We start from the raw sequence: 20,187 nt of genomic DNA, 5'->3' as shown, positions 1-20,187 counted from the left end.
AGAGAGAGAGAGAGAGAGAGAGAGAGAGAGCCAGCATGGGGCTGTCTTGTACCCTAATCAAAAATAGCCTCCAGACAGGAAGCACTTCTGGAGGGGAAGCTGGCGGTATACTGTAGATGCCCAGGTGCTGAAGACAAAGTTAAGAGCTGCCCGAGGAGGAGACAGATTCAAAAGCCTCAAAGACACTAAATGGAAAGCCTCCCAGCAATGGTAGCGGTGCTCCAACTAACCCACAGAAGAGTTTTTTTTTTTTTTTAAGATTTATTTATTTATTTATTTATTTGACAGAGATAGAGACAGCCAGCGAGAGAGGGAACACAAGCAGGGGGAGTGGGAGAGGAAGAAGCAGGCTCCTAGCAGAGGAGCCTGATGTGGGGCTCCAACCCATAATGCCGGGATCACGCCCTGAGCCGAAGGCAGACGCTCAACCACTGTGCCACCCAGGCNAGAGGAGCCTGATGTGGGGCTCGAACCCATAATGCCGGGATCACGCCCTGAGCCGAAGGCAGACGCTCAACCACTGTGCCACCCAGGTGCCCCCACAGAACAGTTTTATGAAGGAAAGCTATTAGTTTTAAATGCCTGCCAAGCCCGGATGACAACAGTATTACATTGAACCATATTTTTTTTCATTTTTTATTTAAATTCTAGTTAGTTAACATACAGTGTAATATTGGTCTCAGGAGTAGAATTTAGTGATTCATCACTTATATACAACACCCAGTGCTCATCACAAGTGCCCTCTTTAATACCCATCACCCATTTAGCCCATCCCCCCACCCACCTCTCTCCATCAACCCTCACTTTGTTCTCTTATCATTAAGACTCTCCCATGGTTTGTTTCCCTCTCTCTTTCCCCCCCTTCCTATATGTTCATCTGTTTTGTTTCTTAAATTCAATTGGTATTTTTCTTTCTCTGACTGACTTATCTCACTTAGCATAATACGCCCTAGCTCCATCCACATCATCGCAAATTATAAGATTTCATTCTGTTTGATGGCTGAGTAATATATGTATATATACACACACACATATATATGTATATAAATAACCACATCTTCTGTATCTATCCATCAGTAGATGGACATTTTGGGCTTTTTCCATAGTTTGCCTATTGTTGATGCTGCTATAAAACATTGGGGTGCATATATCCTTTTGAATCTGTATTTTTGTATCTTTTGCATAAACACCTCGTAGTGCAACTGCTGGATCATAGGGCAGTTCTATTTTTAACTTTTTGAGGAACCTTCATATAGTTCTCCAGAGTGGCTGCACCAGTTTGCATTCCCACAACAATGTAAGGAGGTTCCCCTTTATCCACACCCTCACCAACATCTGTTGTTTCCTATGTTGTTAATTTTAGCCATTCTGACTGGTGTGAGGTGGTATCTTATCGTGGCTTTGATTTTTATTTCCCTGATGATGAGTGATGCTGAGCATCTTTTCATGTGTCTATTGGCCATCTGGATGTCTTCTTTGGAAAAATGTCTATTCGTGTCTTCTGCCCATTTCTTGACTGGATCATTTGGCTTTTGGGTGTTGAGTTTGAGAAGTTCTTTATAGATTTTGGATACTAATTTTATCAGATATGTCATTTGCAAATACCTTCTCTCATTCTGTAGGCTGCCTTTTAATTTTGTTGACTGTTTCCTTCTCTGTGAAGCTCTTTATCTTGGTGAAGTCCCAACAGTTCATTTTTGCTTTTGTTTCCCTTGCCTCCAGTGATACGTCTAAGTAAGAAGTTGCTCCAGCTGAGGTCAAAAAGGTTGCTGCCTGTGTTCTCCTCTAGGACTGTGACGGTTTCCTGTCTCACATTTAGGTCTTTCGTCCATTTTGAATTTATTTTTGTGTATGGTGTAAGAAAGTGGTCCAGTTTCATTCATCAGCATGTAGCTGTCCAGTTTTCCCAACACGATTTGTTGAAGAGACTGTCCTTTTTCCACTGGATATTCTTTCCTGCTTTGTCTCAAAATAGTTGACCATATAGTGTGGGTCCATTTCAGGGTTTTCTATGCTGATCTGTGTCTGTTTCTGTGCCAGCACCATACTGTTTTGATGACTACAGCTTTGTAATATAGCTTGAAGTCCAGAATTATGATACGTCCAGCTTTGTTTTTCTTTTTCAGGATTGCTTTGGTTATTTGGGGTCTTTTGTGATTCCATACATATTTTGGGATTGTTTGTTTCAGTTCTGTGAAAAATGCTTGTGGTATTTTGATAGGGATTGCATTAAATGTGTAGATTGCTTTGGGTAGTATAGACATTTTAACAATGTTTGTTCTTCCAATCTAAGAGCATGGAATGTCTTTCCATGTCTTTGTGTCCTCTTGGATTTCTTTCAGAAGTGACATTAAACCATATTAAATTGCCATTTTTGTAGGACACATATTGGCAAATTGATATGACTTGTCCTTATACATCAAGTAAGGATTTTTTACCCCTTGCCTCTCTTCCCTCAACCCCGTTCAATCCTGGAGTTGTCGAACACAGCTTAGTGAGCCAGAGAGAGACAGCCAGACCAGAGAAGACCCAAGCTGAGAGAAGACAGCATTTGACTTTATTGGACTGGACATATTAGTTATTGAACATAGACTCTTCTTTGTGTGTAAATATAATAAAAATGACACAACCTTTATTACCAAAAAATAACCAGAAAAATGGTGGGATTTGCCCTACATTTCAACCAAGTAATAGGGAAGAAGCAGTCCCAAAGAACAGGACTAAATGGCAAAAGAATAGTGCTGTGGTTTTCGTATTGTACCTTTCAGTTATACATGCTCAACCTCACAGTCCCAAACTGGCCACCTGTTCATTTTAAGAAAGGCTGGGGAGCAGAGGGTATCGACAATTCTAACTCCTATTTTCCCACTAGAACCATGATGGGTAGATTTCTTGATTCTTCCACAAATGTCTCCTTTTCCATAATACGAATGAAATCACATAGTATTTTTGCTGCTGTACCCACAACATACTATATTAATTCTCCCCTTAGAGAAACAAAAGTTTCAAATGAGCTGTCTATACTCTTTATTGTCCCCGCCACCCGGACTCTGCCTCCACCATGTCACTGGTGCTCAGTAAGTGGTGGCTCCTTGCCTCTGCTAACTGCCCACGGCCTCTCTCTCAGGCCTGGTTCTCCTGGAGGCCTCTGCAGCACCTAACACTGAGGCCACCCTCTCTGAATACCTTCTCTGCTCTGTGCCTGCACTTAGTTCTCTCATTCCAAACCTGGCTGTTCGTTCTCTGTTGCTTTGGGTGGCTCCTCTGTTTAGCTGCTAAATGTAGTGATTTCCCTCTGATCAGCGCGCCCATCTCTCTCCCCTAAACCAAGCTTCCGCCCCGACTTCCCTTGTCATGGGTGATACTTCCAGAGACCACACCTGAAATTCCAGAGTCACCTTGTCAAAAGGTAAGCTAAAACACATTAAAAATTTTAAAGGGTTTATGTGAACAAAAACCGATTGGCATTGGGCAGTCCTGAACTGCAAGCGGCCAGGCATGCTCTACCAACAGCAGCTCAGAAGAAACTTGTATAGAGAAAAGGCAGAAGCAAAGTAAGGAAATTATTGACTAGCTTTAACTTCAATCCTAGTTGGCTGTTTGTGACTGGTTATCCCCAGCATTTTAATTTCGTAACCCTGAGGGATTTACAGACTTAGATTTTGGTTTGCTTAAGTAGTCTGCCATGGCAATACAGCCACATCAGTCTAATGGCCTTCTTTAGTTCATTAAACACCCTTTACTCCTGTTTCTCCCTTTCACAATCACAATCCAATCAGTTCCTAAACCTAATGAATCTTCCTTTAAAGTGTCTCTTGAATTCACCCATTCCTCTTTAGTTTGTGGGGCTCCTCTAAAGCAACCCTCTATTACCTTCAGACTAGACTATTATAACCTAACGCAGAAGGTAGGCTGTATTTGCGAAGCAATGATACTAACCTCTTGGCCATCTCCCTGACGTCGGTCCTCTCCTTTTAACCACCCCACATACTATGATCTTCTTAAAATACTATTGCAATGTCATACTACAAAAATCAACAAGACAACAAATATCAATNATACTACAAAAATCAACAAGACAACAAACATCAATTGGGGCGCCTGGGTGGCTCAGTCATTAAGCGTCTGCCTTCGGCTCAGGGCGTGATCCCGGCATTCTGGGATCGAGCCCCATGTCAGGCTCCTCTGCTGGAAGCCTGCTTCTTCCTCTCCCACTCCCCCTGCTTGTGTTCCCTCTCTCACTGGCTGTCTCTATGTCTGTCAAATAAATAAATAAAATCTTTAAGAAAAAAAAAAGACGACAAATATCGATGACATATTTTTTTGTCCAGAGGTTTCTCATAAGCGTGTCATCTGTCTACTGAATAATGTTTCGGTGTTTTACATTGAGCATGCATTACTTTTATAATCAGAGGAAAATAATAAAAGTTTAATATTTGTACCTTTTATAATGAGAGACTCATTCACATACAATTTTCACTTTCTTTGTCCTCAGAAGTCTTACATGAAATTTATAACATTAACATTCAAAGTAAAATAAAGTTTTTAGAGTCCCCCAATGTCCACAAAATGAAATCTAAAACATGAGCCTGATATCCAATATGTTCCACAGCTCGACCCACACACTCTTCCAACATTCTCTTTGACTATGACTCCCTGCAGGACCTCCACTCCAGGCAAGTGCCTGCTCCCAACTCTACCGCTATAACTAGCCCAAGCCCCATTCCACCTCTATCCCCATGGTCCCCATCAAAGTCCTACAGTGCCCTCCACCTCCGTCTAGTTGAAGCATGGAATTCTAAGGGCACAAAGAGGCTTACAAGTCCTCCGCCCCAAGCCCCTTATTTTACAGCTAAGGAAACAGATCCAGAGCTGACACGACTTACCCACAGTCCCTCGACTACAGCATAAGGCCCCACATCATGTAACTCCCAGTCTAATGCTATTTGCATTTATTACATGAAGCCTTCCCTGACTGTAAGCTCCTTGAAAGTAGGGTCTGTGTCTTAATCATCTTTAGATGTTTACTGAGTGGTGTTTCTTCCCACCTAACATATAATAGGAAAGTTCCATATTTTTAGTTTTATTCAGATACCTACTAATTTTCCTATGCTTAACCCTAATACTTACAGAACAGTAATTGTGTAACAGCCCATTTTTTACCCTCTTTCATTTTCACCATAAAATTAGCAAAGAACTTAAAAATTATCAAGAAATCACAATGAAAATATAAACCACAAAAGTGTCTGTGGATGTATATTGACCTGCTTGGAGAAATGATAGATGTGCAAAAGAAAGGAAATGTTTGTTAACATTCACGTTGTCCTTGCCTTTCCTGTTTAGAGTCTAAACATCTGTGGTCACACTGCAGTTGCAACATACTTCTCTAGGGGTTTTCAACCCAGACATCAGGATCAACTGTAGTAGATTCCATAAGCAGAGATGCCCAGTTCCAGAGCTACTGAATTAGAGTTAACAGAACTGCAGCCCACACAGAACACATGCATGCATCCACCCATCCTTCAACAGAGAAGTACTGCACCTGAGTGCGCTTAGCATTGTGCTCAGAGATGGAGATACACTTTCCCAGGGTGGGGCTTTTAATCTGGTGGAAAGAAGATATTTATCATATAATCACACACGTGAACATATAATTATAGACAGACAAAGATAAAAGCTGTTAATTAGATTTATAGGGAATCATGAATTCTGAAGACAAGGGTGGAAAAGTAGTGAGTAGCAGGGCCTTGTACAGGCCACAGTGAAACACATGAATTTTATTCTGAGGGCAATGGAAAGCCTGTGGGGAATTTTAAGCTGAGGAATAACATGATCCAATTTAATGCTTAGATTACTTTAGCTGCTGTGCAGGGAACTGACTGCAAGGGGGAAAGAGCAAACATAGGGAGATGCATGAAGAGGCATTGCAAATATCTAGGGAAAATATGAGGGTGGCTTGGACAAAAAAAAATAGAGATGGAAATAAAGAGAAGTAGCAGTAGATGGATTTGAAATATATTTAAGGATACAATCTATGGAACTCTGTGAAGGTCTGGGTAAGGGTGGTGAGAGAGCATGAGATGTCAGAAAACTCCAAGGTTACCAACTTGCACAACTGGATGGGTGGTAGAGTAATTCAATAAGCTAGAGAATGCTGGAGAAGAGCCAGAGGTGGTGAAAGAAGATTATAAGAATGATACCAGACATGAGGAGTTTAGGAAGCCTTTAAAACATCCAAGTAGAGATGTTAAGTAGGCAGATGATTATAAAGGTCTGGAACACAGAGGCCTGGGTTCTCTCAGATAATTTGAAAGTCATTAACGTATAGATGGAAAATACAATCATATCTATGGATGACATGGTCTAGAGTGAGAAATGAAAGAATTTTAAAGCCAAACCTTATGATATGCCCATATGTAAGAAAGAATAAATGACAAAACAGTATAAGGAGAAGAATCCAGACTAACAAACCAATAGAAAGAAACCTAAGTGCCAAATTGGAGTGAGCTGAGGAAGTGGGAGGCACAGAGATTAGACAACATATTTTTAAAGGATTGTCTAGAATGGGAAAGNACAACATATTTTTAAAGGATTGTCTAGAATGGGAAAGACAAAGAAAGTGAAGTTACTGCAAGGAAACTAGGGTCAGAGTTCAGTGACCCTTCCCAATCTCTCCCCCCCCCAATGTCTCTCTCTCTCTCTCCCCCTCTTTCTCTCTCTTTCTCTCTCTTCCCAACCACCTTAATCATGTGAGAGATTTGAACAGACTAGATTTTGGGGAAAGATCCAGGAGAAAGAGAGAGAGAGATCCAGGTTGAAGATTCAGGAGAGAAGAGATCATTAATATTGCAAGATTTCTGAGAAAGTGGAAGGGAGTGGCCAGGGAAGAGGTTGAGGTTTTCATCTTAGATATGAAGAATTACATCTTTTCTGAAAAGAGGATGACCCTAAGATGGGCACATACACAGTCAGACACGTAGATCTGGCCGAGGAATTTAAAGAAATTCCTATCTGACAAGTTGTGCGTTGTTTATGAAGTAGAAAGATTACCTACTGAGAGTGAGAAGAGAGGGGCCAGAATCTCCTGCATGAGACAGCATTTTCCTGAATCCCTTCTCTCATTAGAAAAGAATGACAAATATTCTGGGACTCCTCAAGACTGGAATTAAACTAAAGCAGAATTTAAGTTGTTCTCAATTGTTGGAGAGGATGTGGAGAAAAGGGATCCCTCCTACATTGTTNTTGTTGGAGAGGATGTGGAGAAAGGGGATCCCTCCTACATTGTTGGTGGGAATGCAAGTTGGTACAGCCACTCTGGAAAACAGTGTGGAGGTCCCTTAAAAAGTTAAAAATTGAGCTACCCTATGATCCAGCCATTGCAATACTGGGTATTTACCCCAAAGATACAGACGTAGTGAAGAGAAGGGCCATATGCACCCCAATGTTCATAGCAGCATTGTCCACAACAGTTAAATCGTGGAAGGAGCTGACATGCCCTTCAACAGATGACTGGATTAAGAAGCTGTGGTCCATATATACAATGGAATATTACTCGGCTATCAAAAAGAACGAGTTCTCAACATTTGCTGCAACATGGATGGCACTGGAGGAGATAATGCTAAGTGAAATAAGTCAAGCAGAGAAAGACAATTATCCTATCGTTTCTCTCAACTATGGAACATAAGAACTAGGAAGATTGGTAGGAGAAGAAAGGGATAAAGAAAAGGGGGGTAATCAGAAGGGGGAATGAAGCATGAGAGACTATGGACTCTGAGAAACAAACTGAGGGCTTCAGAGAGGAGGGGGTGGGGGAATGGGATAGCCTGGTGATGGGTAGTAAGGAGGGCATGTATTGCATGGTGCACTGGGTGTTATATGCAAATAATGAATCATGGAACATTACATCAAAAATAAATAAATAAATAAAAATTTTAAAAACATTTAAAAATTTTAAAAAAAGAACTTAAGTTGTTCTATACCTAATAGTTACTCATAGTAATAGGACTTGGGGAAAATGGATCTAACCAATAACCAAGACATAGACCATATAAGACTCCAGTTGAAGGATAGTGGACCAGACACCCAATGCCACAAGTACATGCATACTTCTAAGATGTTTCGCCATGTGCAGTACAAATATTATGCTGTAAAAGCGACAAACGTTTCCTTAACAGAAAAGCTGACTAGAAGCACACTCCCTTTAAAACAAGCAAACAAACAAAAATCATCCATTTAACCCTATTTCTACTAAAAATTGAAAAAATTAAAAGTTTTTAAAGATATGCCACATGACCCCCTTTCTTGGGCGCCTATCTCAAGCAAGAGGAAAAAGTATAAGTGTGGCTACAACTTTGTACTGAATGGGAAAGGTACCCTTGAGGCAAAATAATTCCATTTCTTCCTCATTTCTCCTTTTCTCACTCCACCCAGGGACACAGTACTCATTTTAGTGACCCACCCTGGTACCCAGGGCTGCCACGAGCAGAGTCCAATGAGCTGTAATTTTCCAAAACAACCTCTGTCATCAAAAACTAAGCATCTTATAGAACTATACACCCACATCCTACCAATGTAAAGTTACTGTTTTTGATGCTAAGCTATAAGATATAACCATTTGGTACACTGAGGACTAGCATAAAAACAGACACATAGATCAGTAGAACAGAATACAACACCCAGAAATAAACCCATATCTAATCTTTGACAAAGCAGGAAAGAATATCCAATGGAAAAAATACAGTCTCTTCAACAAATGGTGTTGGGAAAACTGGACAGCAACATGTAAAGGAATGAAACTCAACCAGTTTCTTAAGGCATACACAAAAATAAATTCAAAATGGATTAAAAACCTAAATATGAGACCTGAAACCATAAAAACCCTAGAAGAGAACATAGGCAGAGGCACCTGGGTGGCTCAGGCAATTAAGCATCCAGATTTTGGCTCAGATCATGATCTCAGGGTCATGGGATCGAGGTCCGCACAGGGCTCCGCACTCAGTGGAGAGTCTGCTTGAAATTCTCTCTCTCCCTCTCTTCTCTACCCCTCCCCTCACACTCTCTCTCACTCTTTTTCTCTCTCTCTCAAATAAATAAATCTTTAGAAGATAACATTGGCAGTAACTTCGTTGACATCAGCCATAGCAACTTCTTTCTAGATATGTCTCCTGAGGCAAGGGAAACAAAAGCAAAAGTAAACTATTGAGACTACATCCAAATAAAAAGCTTCTGCACAGTGAAGGAAAGAATCAACAAAAGTAAAAGGCAACCTACTGAGTGGGAGAAGAGATTTGCAAAAGACATAACCGATAAAGGGTTAGTATCCAAATCCATAGAGAACTTATCAAACTCAACACTCAAAAAACAAGTAATCCGATTAAAAAATAGGCAGAAGACATGAACAGACATTTCTCCCAAGAAGACATCCAGATGGCTAATAGACACATGAAAAGATGCCCAACATCACTTACCATCATGGAAATGCAAATCAAAGCTACAATCAGATAACACTTCACATCTGTCAGAATAGCTAAAGTCAACAGCACAAGAAAAAACAGGTGTTGGCAAGGATGTGGAGAAAAAGGAACTCGTGCACAGTGATGGGAATGCAAACTGGTGCAGTCACTGTGGAAAACAGTATGGAGGTACCTCAAAGAGTTAAAAATAGAACTACCTTATGATCCAGCAATCGCACAACTGCGTATTCACCAAAAGATTACAAAAATATAATTCAAAGGGATACATGCATCCCAATGTTTATGACNAAATATAATTCAAAGGGATACATGCACCCCAATGTTTATGATAGCATTATTTACAATAGCCAAATTATGTAAGCAGCCTAAGTGTCCACCAATTGATGAATGGATAAAGAAGATGTGACATACATATATCTATGGCGTATATATATACATATACATACATAAAATGGAATATTATTCAGCCACAAAAAAGGGTGAAATCTTGCCATTTGCAACAACATGGATGGAACTAGAGAGTATAACACTAAAGCAAAATAAATAAGTCAGAGAAAGGCAAATACTATATGATTTCACTCAAATGCGGAATTTAAGAAACAAACCAAATGAGCAAAGGGAAAAAGAGAGAGAGACAAACCAAGAAACAGACTCTTAACTACAGAGAACAAACTGATGGTTACCAGAGGGGAGGGGTGGAGGGATGGGTGAAATAGGCGATGGGGATTAAGGAGGGCACTTGTCGTGATCAGCACTGGGTGATACATGGAAGTGTTGAATCACCATACTGTATATCTGAAACTAATATTACACTGTATGTTAACTGACTGGAATAAAACCTTAAAATAAAACCTTAAAAAGCCAAGAAAAAGGGGAAAAAAAGAAAACAAGCCAATGCATGAGGAAGTGATTGTACGGCACCCTCGAGTCATGTCACAGCAGTGGGCATCTTCTCCACCAATGCATATGGCAAGCTCTGTTGACATCTAAACTCAACCAAAAAGGTGACCATCTTTAAACAGCAACTGCTGCACATATTAAATAATTCGATGTTCTACAGCGGTTAAGTGTCAGGAGATCTCGCTTCTAGCCCTGACACTAGCATAACATCGTGTAGTCTAACCAGGTCACGTCACTTCTCTCCAGTTCCTCCTCCATAAAATGAAGAGATGGATCTGGGTAAGCTTGCTACCTGCCGGCAGCTTCCTGAGATTCTCCATTTCACTGATGAGCAGGACATGCTGACGTCTAATCCCAGAGTTTCTGCCTGATGCCAAAAAGAGGTACCTGAAGAGAGTGGTAGGTAAGACACGCTTGAAAGGAAGGGCACTCCTAGGGTAGGTTTTGGAGGGGAAGAACAAGACAAGGAACTCCTCATAAAAATTAGGTTGGGGTCCAGAAATCAAAACACACACCACTGGGCACCTGGGTGGCTCAGTCAGCTAAGCGTCTGCCTTCGGCTCAGGTCATGATCCCAGGGTCCTGGGATCGAGTTAGAAGTCAGGCTCTCTGCTCAGCAGGGAACCTGCTTCTCCCTCTCCCTGTGCCACTCTCCGGCTTGTGCGCGCTCCCTCTCTCTCTCTCTTTCAAATAAAAAAATAAAGTTTTTTTAAAAAAGCAAAGGATAATAATCAATAGCAATAGCCTAGGAGAAACCGTTCATTCACTCATTCTTTCATCCCACAAGCATGAACGAGTTCCCGCAACAGGTCAGATACTGTATCAGACAGAATAAATATGAAAATTAATAAAACAGAACTCCTATCGTCAAGGAGCTCACAGTCTAATAAATGAGGCAGTCACATTTTTAAAAACCACACTGATCACAGTTTGGAAAGATGAAGCAAATTCTGGAAACGGGTGGTGGTGATGGATGTAAATGTACTTGATGCCACTGAACACTATACACTTAAAAATGGCTACCATAGTAAATTTTATGTTATTTATATTTTGCCACACAAAAACAAAAAAACCAACAAGGAAACAGCTCCCCTGACTGGTAAGTGCTGTGGTAGAGATGTGTATCAGGGCCCTGGAAGAAGGGAGAACGAAGGGCTCATCTCCGCCAGTTGCTGCTGTAAGAAGTCAAAATCCTAAAACTGCCTTCCCTCCCTCCCTTTCTCACTGCACATGGAAGAACTTGAAGTGTTTCCCAAAAAAGCAGTCTTCCTTCAAGCGGAGGCTAGTGAAAGTATTTTGGAAGCTCCATCCACATTCCAGAGGATGCCACTGTTTTCTGACCTGTCATAGTTTGCTCCATGCTTTCTGTTAAGCTGTCAGCACAAGCCAGGGGACGGGTCACCAGATGCTACTTGCAGAGAACTTCAAGGACAGGAACTGTCCAAACAAAGATGTGCTCCCTTGCAAAGGACAAACGGCTCCAGCTGAAGTGAACCAAGCCAGGCAGCCGCTAGGCAGGAGGGCGGGAGAGAGAAGGAGCAGGCTGAAAGGCTATGGAAAGCCGTGAGGTGCTGCTTGCAACCCTTACGAACCTTGCCACGACAACTAAGTCAAAAGAATGGACGCAACTGCTGTAAGTGAGGGAACAATTCAGTGCAGACTGCTTCTGAATTACACAACTTGACACGCACGTGTATTAGACAGGGCTCCAGAAGACTGATTCCCAGCCTCAACCACTGAGCTGTCTACCTTCTCTTTCTTGTCCCCACTCGACACTGCTTCGGGGCGACACAAGGCTGAGAAACCACAGCTCCAAGAGACCACAGGATTGCCTCGTTCGGGGGTTGCCCCGCCGGCTGGGCATCTAAATCATTTACTGTAAAAATACAGATTTGTCCAAAACATCTGATATGATGCCAGAGAGCTCTAGAGAGCTAGTTACCTAGAGAGTGAAAGTCAATAGCTCAGAGTCTCCCCACTACAGAACTAAAGAAGGGGTCGGGGGCCTGTCTCCCGTTCTGCGCATTTTACACCACCCGGCTCTGCCTCTCAGCAGAACGGAAAGTAAGGCTGCCTGGCCGAGGACAGAAATCAGCACTTCTCAAGATGTGGTCCAGAAGACGAATGGAATTTCCCAGAGTGCTTATTTAAAATGCAAATTCTTGGGTCCCATGCCAGTATGACTGACTTGTGATCTGTGGGCAGGGCCTGAACCCTGCATCTTAAACAAGCTCCCAGTCAGCTGGTTCTTAGGCACACTGCTGTTTGAGAACCACTGGTAGCTTCTAGAAAGTGCAGCCTCAGTCAACTCAGTTGCGCGAACTCCTCCAGAAGGGAAGACAGACTTCCATCTTCCATCTGCCCGCGGCAGAAAAGGGCAAAGGCTACAATTATCAACCGAGCAGGATTTTCTCTGTGACTCGCTCTCCCTTCAGGTTCTCAGAGGAACGTGAGCGCCAATGCTTGGGTCACCCAGAGGCCTGGAACTCAGGGCTGTGGGTGCCTCCAGGGAGAGGGCTGGGACAGCCAGATCCCTCCCCGCTCCACGAGCCTGGTGTTGACACACCAAATTAGCAGTTCTTTGAAAGAACCTCTAAGCCAGGAATACACTTTTTTGTATTCTAGTAACCTGGAATACAATTTTTAAATCAGAGATGCTAGACCATTCGTAATGAGTCCTGGTATACACGTACAACGGAGTATTTTTCAGCCTTAAAAAGGAAGCAAACTCTGACATGTGTGACCATAGGGATGAACCTTGAGGATATTACGCTAAGTGAAATAAGCCAGTCACAAAAAGACAAATACTATATGACTCCACGTATATGAGGTGCTGAGAATAGTCCAATTCCTAGAGACAGAAAGGAGAGCGGTGGTGCCCCCCGCTGGGGAAGAGGAGGAATGGGGAGCTAGTGTTAAGTTCCAGAGTGTCAGTTGTGCTAGACGGTAAGAGCTAAGGAGATGGATCCCAGTGACAGGCACGACCATGTGAGTATATTTCATACCACTGGCCTGTACCCTCAGAAATAGTTAAGATAGTAAATTCTGCATATATTTTACCACAATTTTAAAAATTGAAAAAAAAAAAGTGTAACTATTTGGGAGAGCCAAGGATACCAGTGAAGAGATAGATACCCTAGAGAGATAAGGCACCTAGAGAAGTACTACAAAGAAATGAAAACACAAGCAATGTCTCACTTTCACAGCAAGTTACCTGCCCAAGGGATATTTGTAAGATGATTATTAAATTGGAGAACATTTCCCCACTTGTCTGTCTTCTAATGTACGTGNGGGGATATTTGTAAGATAATTATTAAATTGGAGAACATTTCCCCACTTGTCTGTCTTCTAATGTACGTGAAATATAGCAACTCTGTAAAACACACTTCTGTGAAGAGGTATTACAGCTAAAATTAACTTCTTCCCTCTGAGGGGAGGTCACAGGGCCCCTGGAAGTTAAGGGAGAAAGAATGTTGGGGCAGGAGGCTGGAAGGCGTAGAAAGGATGGTGATTCTTCGCAAGAGAAGCACAGTCCCCAACGCAGCAAAGAACTCTCCACATTTCAGGCAGGTATACAAATTAAGTACGTGCCTAAGTAGCAACATAATAAATCAGTGTTCCTGGGCGCCTGGGTGGCTCAGTCGGTTAAGCGTCTGCCTTTGGCTCAGGTCATGATCCCAGGGTGCTGGGATCGAGTCCCACATCAGGCTCCTTGCTCAGTGGGGAGTCTGCTTCTCCCTCTGCCTGCTGCTCCCCCCTGCTTGTGCTCTCTCTTGCGCATGCACTCTCTCAAATAAATAAAATTTTTTAAAACATCAGTGCTCTTACTAAATTTTACTAATTTTAAAAGAGCTTAAAAGTTATCCTCATCAAGAGTAGTTTTGCAATTTAATTAAATTAGCATTGTAAAAAATGCCAGTCAATGAATATATAGCAAACTTACTGTGCTCTACCATTATATACTGCACAAAAAAAGAGGTAAAAATAAGAATAAAAACCTAGAAATTTTACTAAATCAAAATAACTACTCATTATTAAAAATCCTGAAAGTGAAAAGCAATACTTGAAGGTCATAAGCAATTAAGTAATCCAGAAACGTTAGCATATAATAAATGACTCATTCACATAACGGTACGTGTTACAGTTGTGTAAATGCCAAGGAACCCACCAGGTGTGCTTTACCTAAAGGATCCTTTTACTGACCTAGCAAAAAGGGTGATTTAAGAATGCCGTGTTGATTATGTGCACAGTCACTACAAATCAAAGCTCTGATAAGTCTAATACTAGGATCATTTCATATTTTTTCTAGAGACAAATGGAATTTCAAACATTCTTCTGAAATAAATATTTTCTCCTCCCTGAGATTTATGCTGAGAATGGTCACTGCCTTAGAAAAACAAAAATATAGTTTACCGTGGTGGACTATTTAAATAATAAATACATTTCCACCATAGTCATTATTCACTGCTGGGGAAAAAAAGAGTTTAATAATAAGCAATAAACAGTCTTTGAATGCTATGCAGGAGTCACAGAAAGATAAAAACCAGAGACAAAGACTGGGTCTGGGGTTCCTTCCCATAATATTTCTTTGACTATACTGACCCCTGGTGGCCTTTAAAGGACTTTCTTTTTTCTTTTTTTTTTTTTAAATAAACGTGCTTATTTTCCCTTCGTGCGTGCCTTAACATTATATCACCTGGAAGGGATTCTTTCACAATGTGCATGTATATCAAATAGTCACATTGTACACTTTAAATATCCTATCACTTTATTTGTCAAATGTACCTCAATAAAATTGGGGGAAAAAAGACATCACCAATAAGTACCTGGCCAATATGCTTGTCTTCTAAAAGACGAAGATGCTTTACAGAATGTGGAAAAGGGGAAATTATATTTAGTTCAACAGAAATGATTATCATATAGCTTTAATACACTCACCTAATAAATACTGACTAAAATCCAAGTGCAAAACATGTGCTAAGTCACGGAGATAAAGATGCAAACAAGCCCCAAAGACCAGTGTGTTAGGTACCATGAACTAAAAGTGACATGAATGAACCAAGAGAAGCACAGAGTGCTCTGGGAATGTCCAGCGGGATCAGGCCATTTTAGATGATGCCCAAGGGGCAAAAGCAAGCATCTAGAATTACAGAAGAGTGTTCCAGACAGAGGGAACAGCATGGGAAGGCTCTGGGATCAGACAGAAGTGTGATTTTAAGAAACTTAAAGGACATAATATGTCTAAAGCACAGGGTTCAAGGATAAGGGTGGCACTTAACGAGGCTTTAGAGGTGGGCAAAGGCCAAATCTTGCCAACTATATGAATTTTGTAAGCACCTACATTTCCTTGTCTTTTTTTCCTACCAAAGCAACATGACAGTTCAAGTCCACAAACCACTGCATGAGAAATCCTGTAAATCTTCCAACCTACGATCTCACATCTTCCAAAGTCTTTCTCCACTATTCTATCGCCCTCTGTTTTCTGGTATATATTCTGTTCACCGCTCACTGAACAAATTAACCTCTTGGAGGCTGTGACCCCACCTGGCCAGGGTGCAGAGGTGCCTCTGAACGTGCCAACAGCGGACACCTGACCCAAGGAAAGCCCGGGGAAGAGGCTGGCTTGTAGGGCTCTGAGATGATGGTTACTTAGCGGAGCCCCTGCGACCGGTTCAGATTTAAAGGTAGAGAGAAGAACAAGAGGAGAATGACACAGGCCACAAGAGACAGAGGGAGCCGAGGCCACAAAAGCATCAGCACTCGTCCTTACAATAAACCCTCTTTGGGGTGCCCCGGTGGCTCAGTCAGTTAAGCATCTGCCCTCGGCTCAGATCATGATCCCAGCGTCCTGGGATCAAGACCCACATCAGGCTCCTTGCTCAGTGGGGAGGCCTGCTTCTCCCTCTCCCTCTGCCTGCCGCTCCCCTGCTTGTGCTCTCTCTCTCTCTCTCTCTCTCTCTGTCAAATAAATAAATCTAAAAATAAAAAAAAATAAACCCTCCTTATCCCACGCTAGTGCAAGTCAGACCGCAGCCTCAGAAGCACCAGAAGGACCTCGCTGACTCAGCACCTTGCAGTTTGTCCGCTGCTGGCGGCCTGTTTTTCCGTCATGCTTGTGTTATTCAGCTTGTACCCAACTCTTCACGTCAGCACAACGATGGTCTCTAGGGACAGAGATTCTGCGTGTTTACTTCCTTGTATCCACCACCACACTAAAAGCCCTCAACACATATTCGACAGAGGGACAGAAGGAAAGATGGACAGATGGATAGATAAACAAACAACAGATCCCGGAGAGTTTATAGTGAAATCAAAGGTGGGAACTGAGAATAAAACCCGAACCCCCTCAAACTCATGTGTACGCCCTCATCTTCAACTCCCATCATTCTCCACACGTGCCAGGAACACCCAACTTCTCCCACACCCCCAGACCTGTGAGGCTCTCTTGCATTTTCCCTGCCTCTACACACAGCTTTCTCTCTCTGAAGTCTCCCAAACATGCACTCTCCTCTCCTCGGTAAGCAGGAGCCCTCCCAGGGCTCGTCACCCATGGCCCCCCAGCACCCCTCCACATTTTCTTGTTGCCTATGTGTCTCCACAGCAAAACCGCACCGCAGGCCGACAGCACTCTTCTTCTTTACGTGGGTTTCAAAACTCGTGCTGGCGAGGAGGGGCTAGTTCTGCTTTGAGGACGTCACCCCAAAATGTGTTAACTAAAGGGGAAAATTTTTTTTTATTTTTATTTATGAAGTCCTTGGTACTTTCATCTCACTTAAGGTCTTAGGCTAACAAATGATTATTCCTTCTAATAAAGTGGTTCTCAGTAGTGGAGAGAAGGGTGTTTTCCCCCGGGGACACTGACGATGTCTGTAGACATGTTTGGCTGTCACCCTTGGAGGAAAGGGAAAGCCTCTCCGGGCATCTAGCAGGCTGAGGGCAAAAATACCGCTCAACACCCCCCAGTGCACCTGGCAAGGCCCACGGCAGAGAACTGCCGTCCCAGATGGCAACCGTGAGAAGCTATTGAATAGGACTATTTTTAAAAGCTCTTATTCATATACTTATATATTTTTTAATAAATACCAAAGAAAATGGGAAAATATTCAATGAGTCTTCAAACATCACACAGTGATACTCAGGAGACAACCTAAGGCAGAGAGATGAGGGCGTAATCGTGTGCCTGCCCTGTTAGGTCTCAGAGCTACAAAAGCTGGCACTGAAGAAAGAAAGAAAGTAGAGAAGTTGGAAAGGAGGAGGACTGGGGAACAGAAAATTGGTGTGGTTGTTTAAAATCACTGTGGTTTTTATTTTTAATTTTGTAATTTAAATTCAAATGAGTTTACACGTACTGTACTATTACTTATAGAGGTAGAATTTAGTGATTCATCAGTTGCATATAACACCCAGTGCTCGTTACATCAAGTGTCCTCCTTAACGCCCATCACGCAATTATCCCACCCCCCACCCACCTCCCAAAATTTATGAAGTACCAAGGACTTCATAAATAAACAAACAAAAATAAGGTAGGTTAGTCCAATCTCATCAGGAGTCATTATTCAGAGACATAAAATCTGCCAAACAATAACTATGTATTCATTGCTTAGTTTTAAAATACTCAATGTATGTATTAAGTAAAATAAATATTAATCAGTGTTACACTAAAATGCAATGTTTTAACCTTCAAACATTATATTACATTAAAAAGCAGTAGTGACTAAAATTCTAATTTGTTACAATGAAAGCTGACCCATTGATAAACACAGTAAATTAAAAATAAACCACTTAAATTGTCTAGACGTTCAGGTTAACATTTTTCTGTTCAATGAATAAATGCCTTTGGAGGTATTTCCCCACCGGACCTATTTAAATCATTTTAGCATTCCCCCTAAAAAATATGTTGATACTCACATTCACTTGAACTTGAATGGACCAGTCACCAAGTATTGGATGGGAAGATAATTGAAAAGTTTTGGAAACAACGCCAAGATCACTTTGTTCTGACAACCACTGTTGGATCAAATTTGACTTGGGGTCCTACAATGAAAACCATACACGTTACTATATAAAGACTGCCGTGTGCACGTGTATCCTATCTGGTCATAAATGACGCCCTGCACCCTTCCGGGCACATCCAAAATATGGCAACAGAGATCATTTTTGGAAAACGTCGGCTATATATGACTAGACAAGAGACAATCAAAATTTCTTTCTTTCTCATATGCTTCATCTTTATTCTGCTCCACCTTTTAATTCTTGGTACCATATTTCCCTCTACATGGAACACAATGATGTGTGCCCCACCAAACCTGTGTTGTTATTGTTAACTGTAGAGATCACAGGCCTCGTGTACTCAAGGCCCACCAAGTGTCAGGCACTCCGTCTTATCATTACAACTCACACGTCACTCAATCATTATAATTTTAGGGGCGCTTGGGTGGCTCTGTTGGTTGAGCTCTGCCTTCAGCTCGGGTCATGATCTCAGGGTCCTGGGATCGAGCCCCGTGTCGGGCTCCCTGCTCAGTGGGGAGCCTGCTTCTCCCTCTCCCTCTGCCTGCTGCTCTCCCTGCTTGTGCTCTCTCTCTCTCTGTCAAAGAAATAAATAAAATCTTTAATAAAATTTTGAAAAAAATCATTATAATTCTCCCCCAGGGGAGGACTGTCCTCACATTATAGTAGCAAACTCATTCCTAGAGAGGTTCAGTAAGCACTCAACTGTAAGTAATACGTGAATTCAGGATCCAAACCCATGTGCCTTTTAATCCAGCAAAATGTATCAGAGAGATGCTTAGACAAGGGGATGCGTGACAAACACTTCAGTCTTCCCACACTCTTTCAGACAACGATCTCCTCACGCAGCATTCATCCAAGCCAAGCCAGCAGACATCCCGGATTCCCCTCACATTCCCGGCCCTGTCAACTCCGTCTCTTTAATCTCTCTCTAATTTGCCTCCTCCTCTCTAGCCTCACCTCCAGCTACCACATTCTGTTTCCTAACCATTACAGCTCATCTACTCCTCCAGTGTAGCCCCGCCAAGACCGTCCCCACCACCGACAGTGTCACCCACCTGAAACACAAATCCCAGACTGAGGCAAAGTGGTCAACATGCTTGGCCCCGTTCTTGACATACAACGGGCAATGAAGACACAGGGGCTATGATCCTGATGCTGGACCACTAGGTGATGCTGGCTCTTCTTTGCCTACAGAATGAGGTCTACGCTCCTTTACATGGGGTACAGAACTGAGGACTCTGACTCCAGCTACGTTTCTACGCTCATCTGCCTCCAAACATAGATTTATTTGCAATTCACCCCCAGAAGCCCAGGCATCGAGGCCTCTACAACGGCTGCACAGAATGCCCTCCCTTCCTGTCCAGTCGTGCAATAAGCTCTAGGCCTCCTGTCCACGCTTCCAAAGATAAAATGGCCGCTTCCGGGAGAGACCCCAGTACATCTGGCGTTTACCCCTTCTGAGTACAGAAGGTACTCATGGGCGAAGGTACTCATGTAAGGTACTCATGGGCGATATATGGGGTTTTTTGTTCCCAACTAGACTGTGAGCTCCTGAGAGCAGGGATCAAATATTTTCCCGTATTCTTATTCTCTATCCTTTGACCAGAGGTAGTGGGTGAGCTCAGTTAGAGCTCAGAAGAAACCTCTCCTCCTGAGTGGGGGAGAATGTAAAAGTCAGAGGTAAGTACAATGCCGAGAACTGAGTAAGGCATAGTCTAGTAAGCCAGAAACTAATTGTTAAAACCAAAGACCAAAAAAGCAAGTCAAGACTAAGCAGGTCACCATCCTTGGCAAACTCCTGGGA

General features: G+C 42.3%; 1 protein-coding gene across 1 annotated transcript in view; it reads right to left on the bottom strand.

The window, feature by feature from the left end:
- CD109 (CD109 molecule) overlaps window positions 1–20,187 on the bottom strand; it is a gene marked incomplete at its 5' end in the record, with an annotated part of 129,029 nt that overhangs the window by 81,726 nt on the left and 27,116 nt on the right. The window contains 2 exons of the mRNA XM_034648275.1: window positions 1,912–1,933; window positions 18,282–18,407. Coding sequence (XP_034504166.1) covers window positions 1,912–1,933; window positions 18,282–18,407 — 148 coding nt within the window. The remainder of the gene's footprint in view (window positions 1–1,911; window positions 1,934–18,281; window positions 18,408–20,187) is intronic.

The sequence above is a fragment of the Ailuropoda melanoleuca genome, chromosome 19 (genome assembly GCF_002007445.2).
Source record: "Ailuropoda melanoleuca isolate Jingjing chromosome 19, ASM200744v2, whole genome shotgun sequence".
NCBI lineage: Eukaryota > Metazoa > Chordata > Mammalia > Carnivora > Ursidae > Ailuropoda > Ailuropoda melanoleuca.
This window is presented reverse-complemented; position numbering and strand designations above follow the sequence as displayed.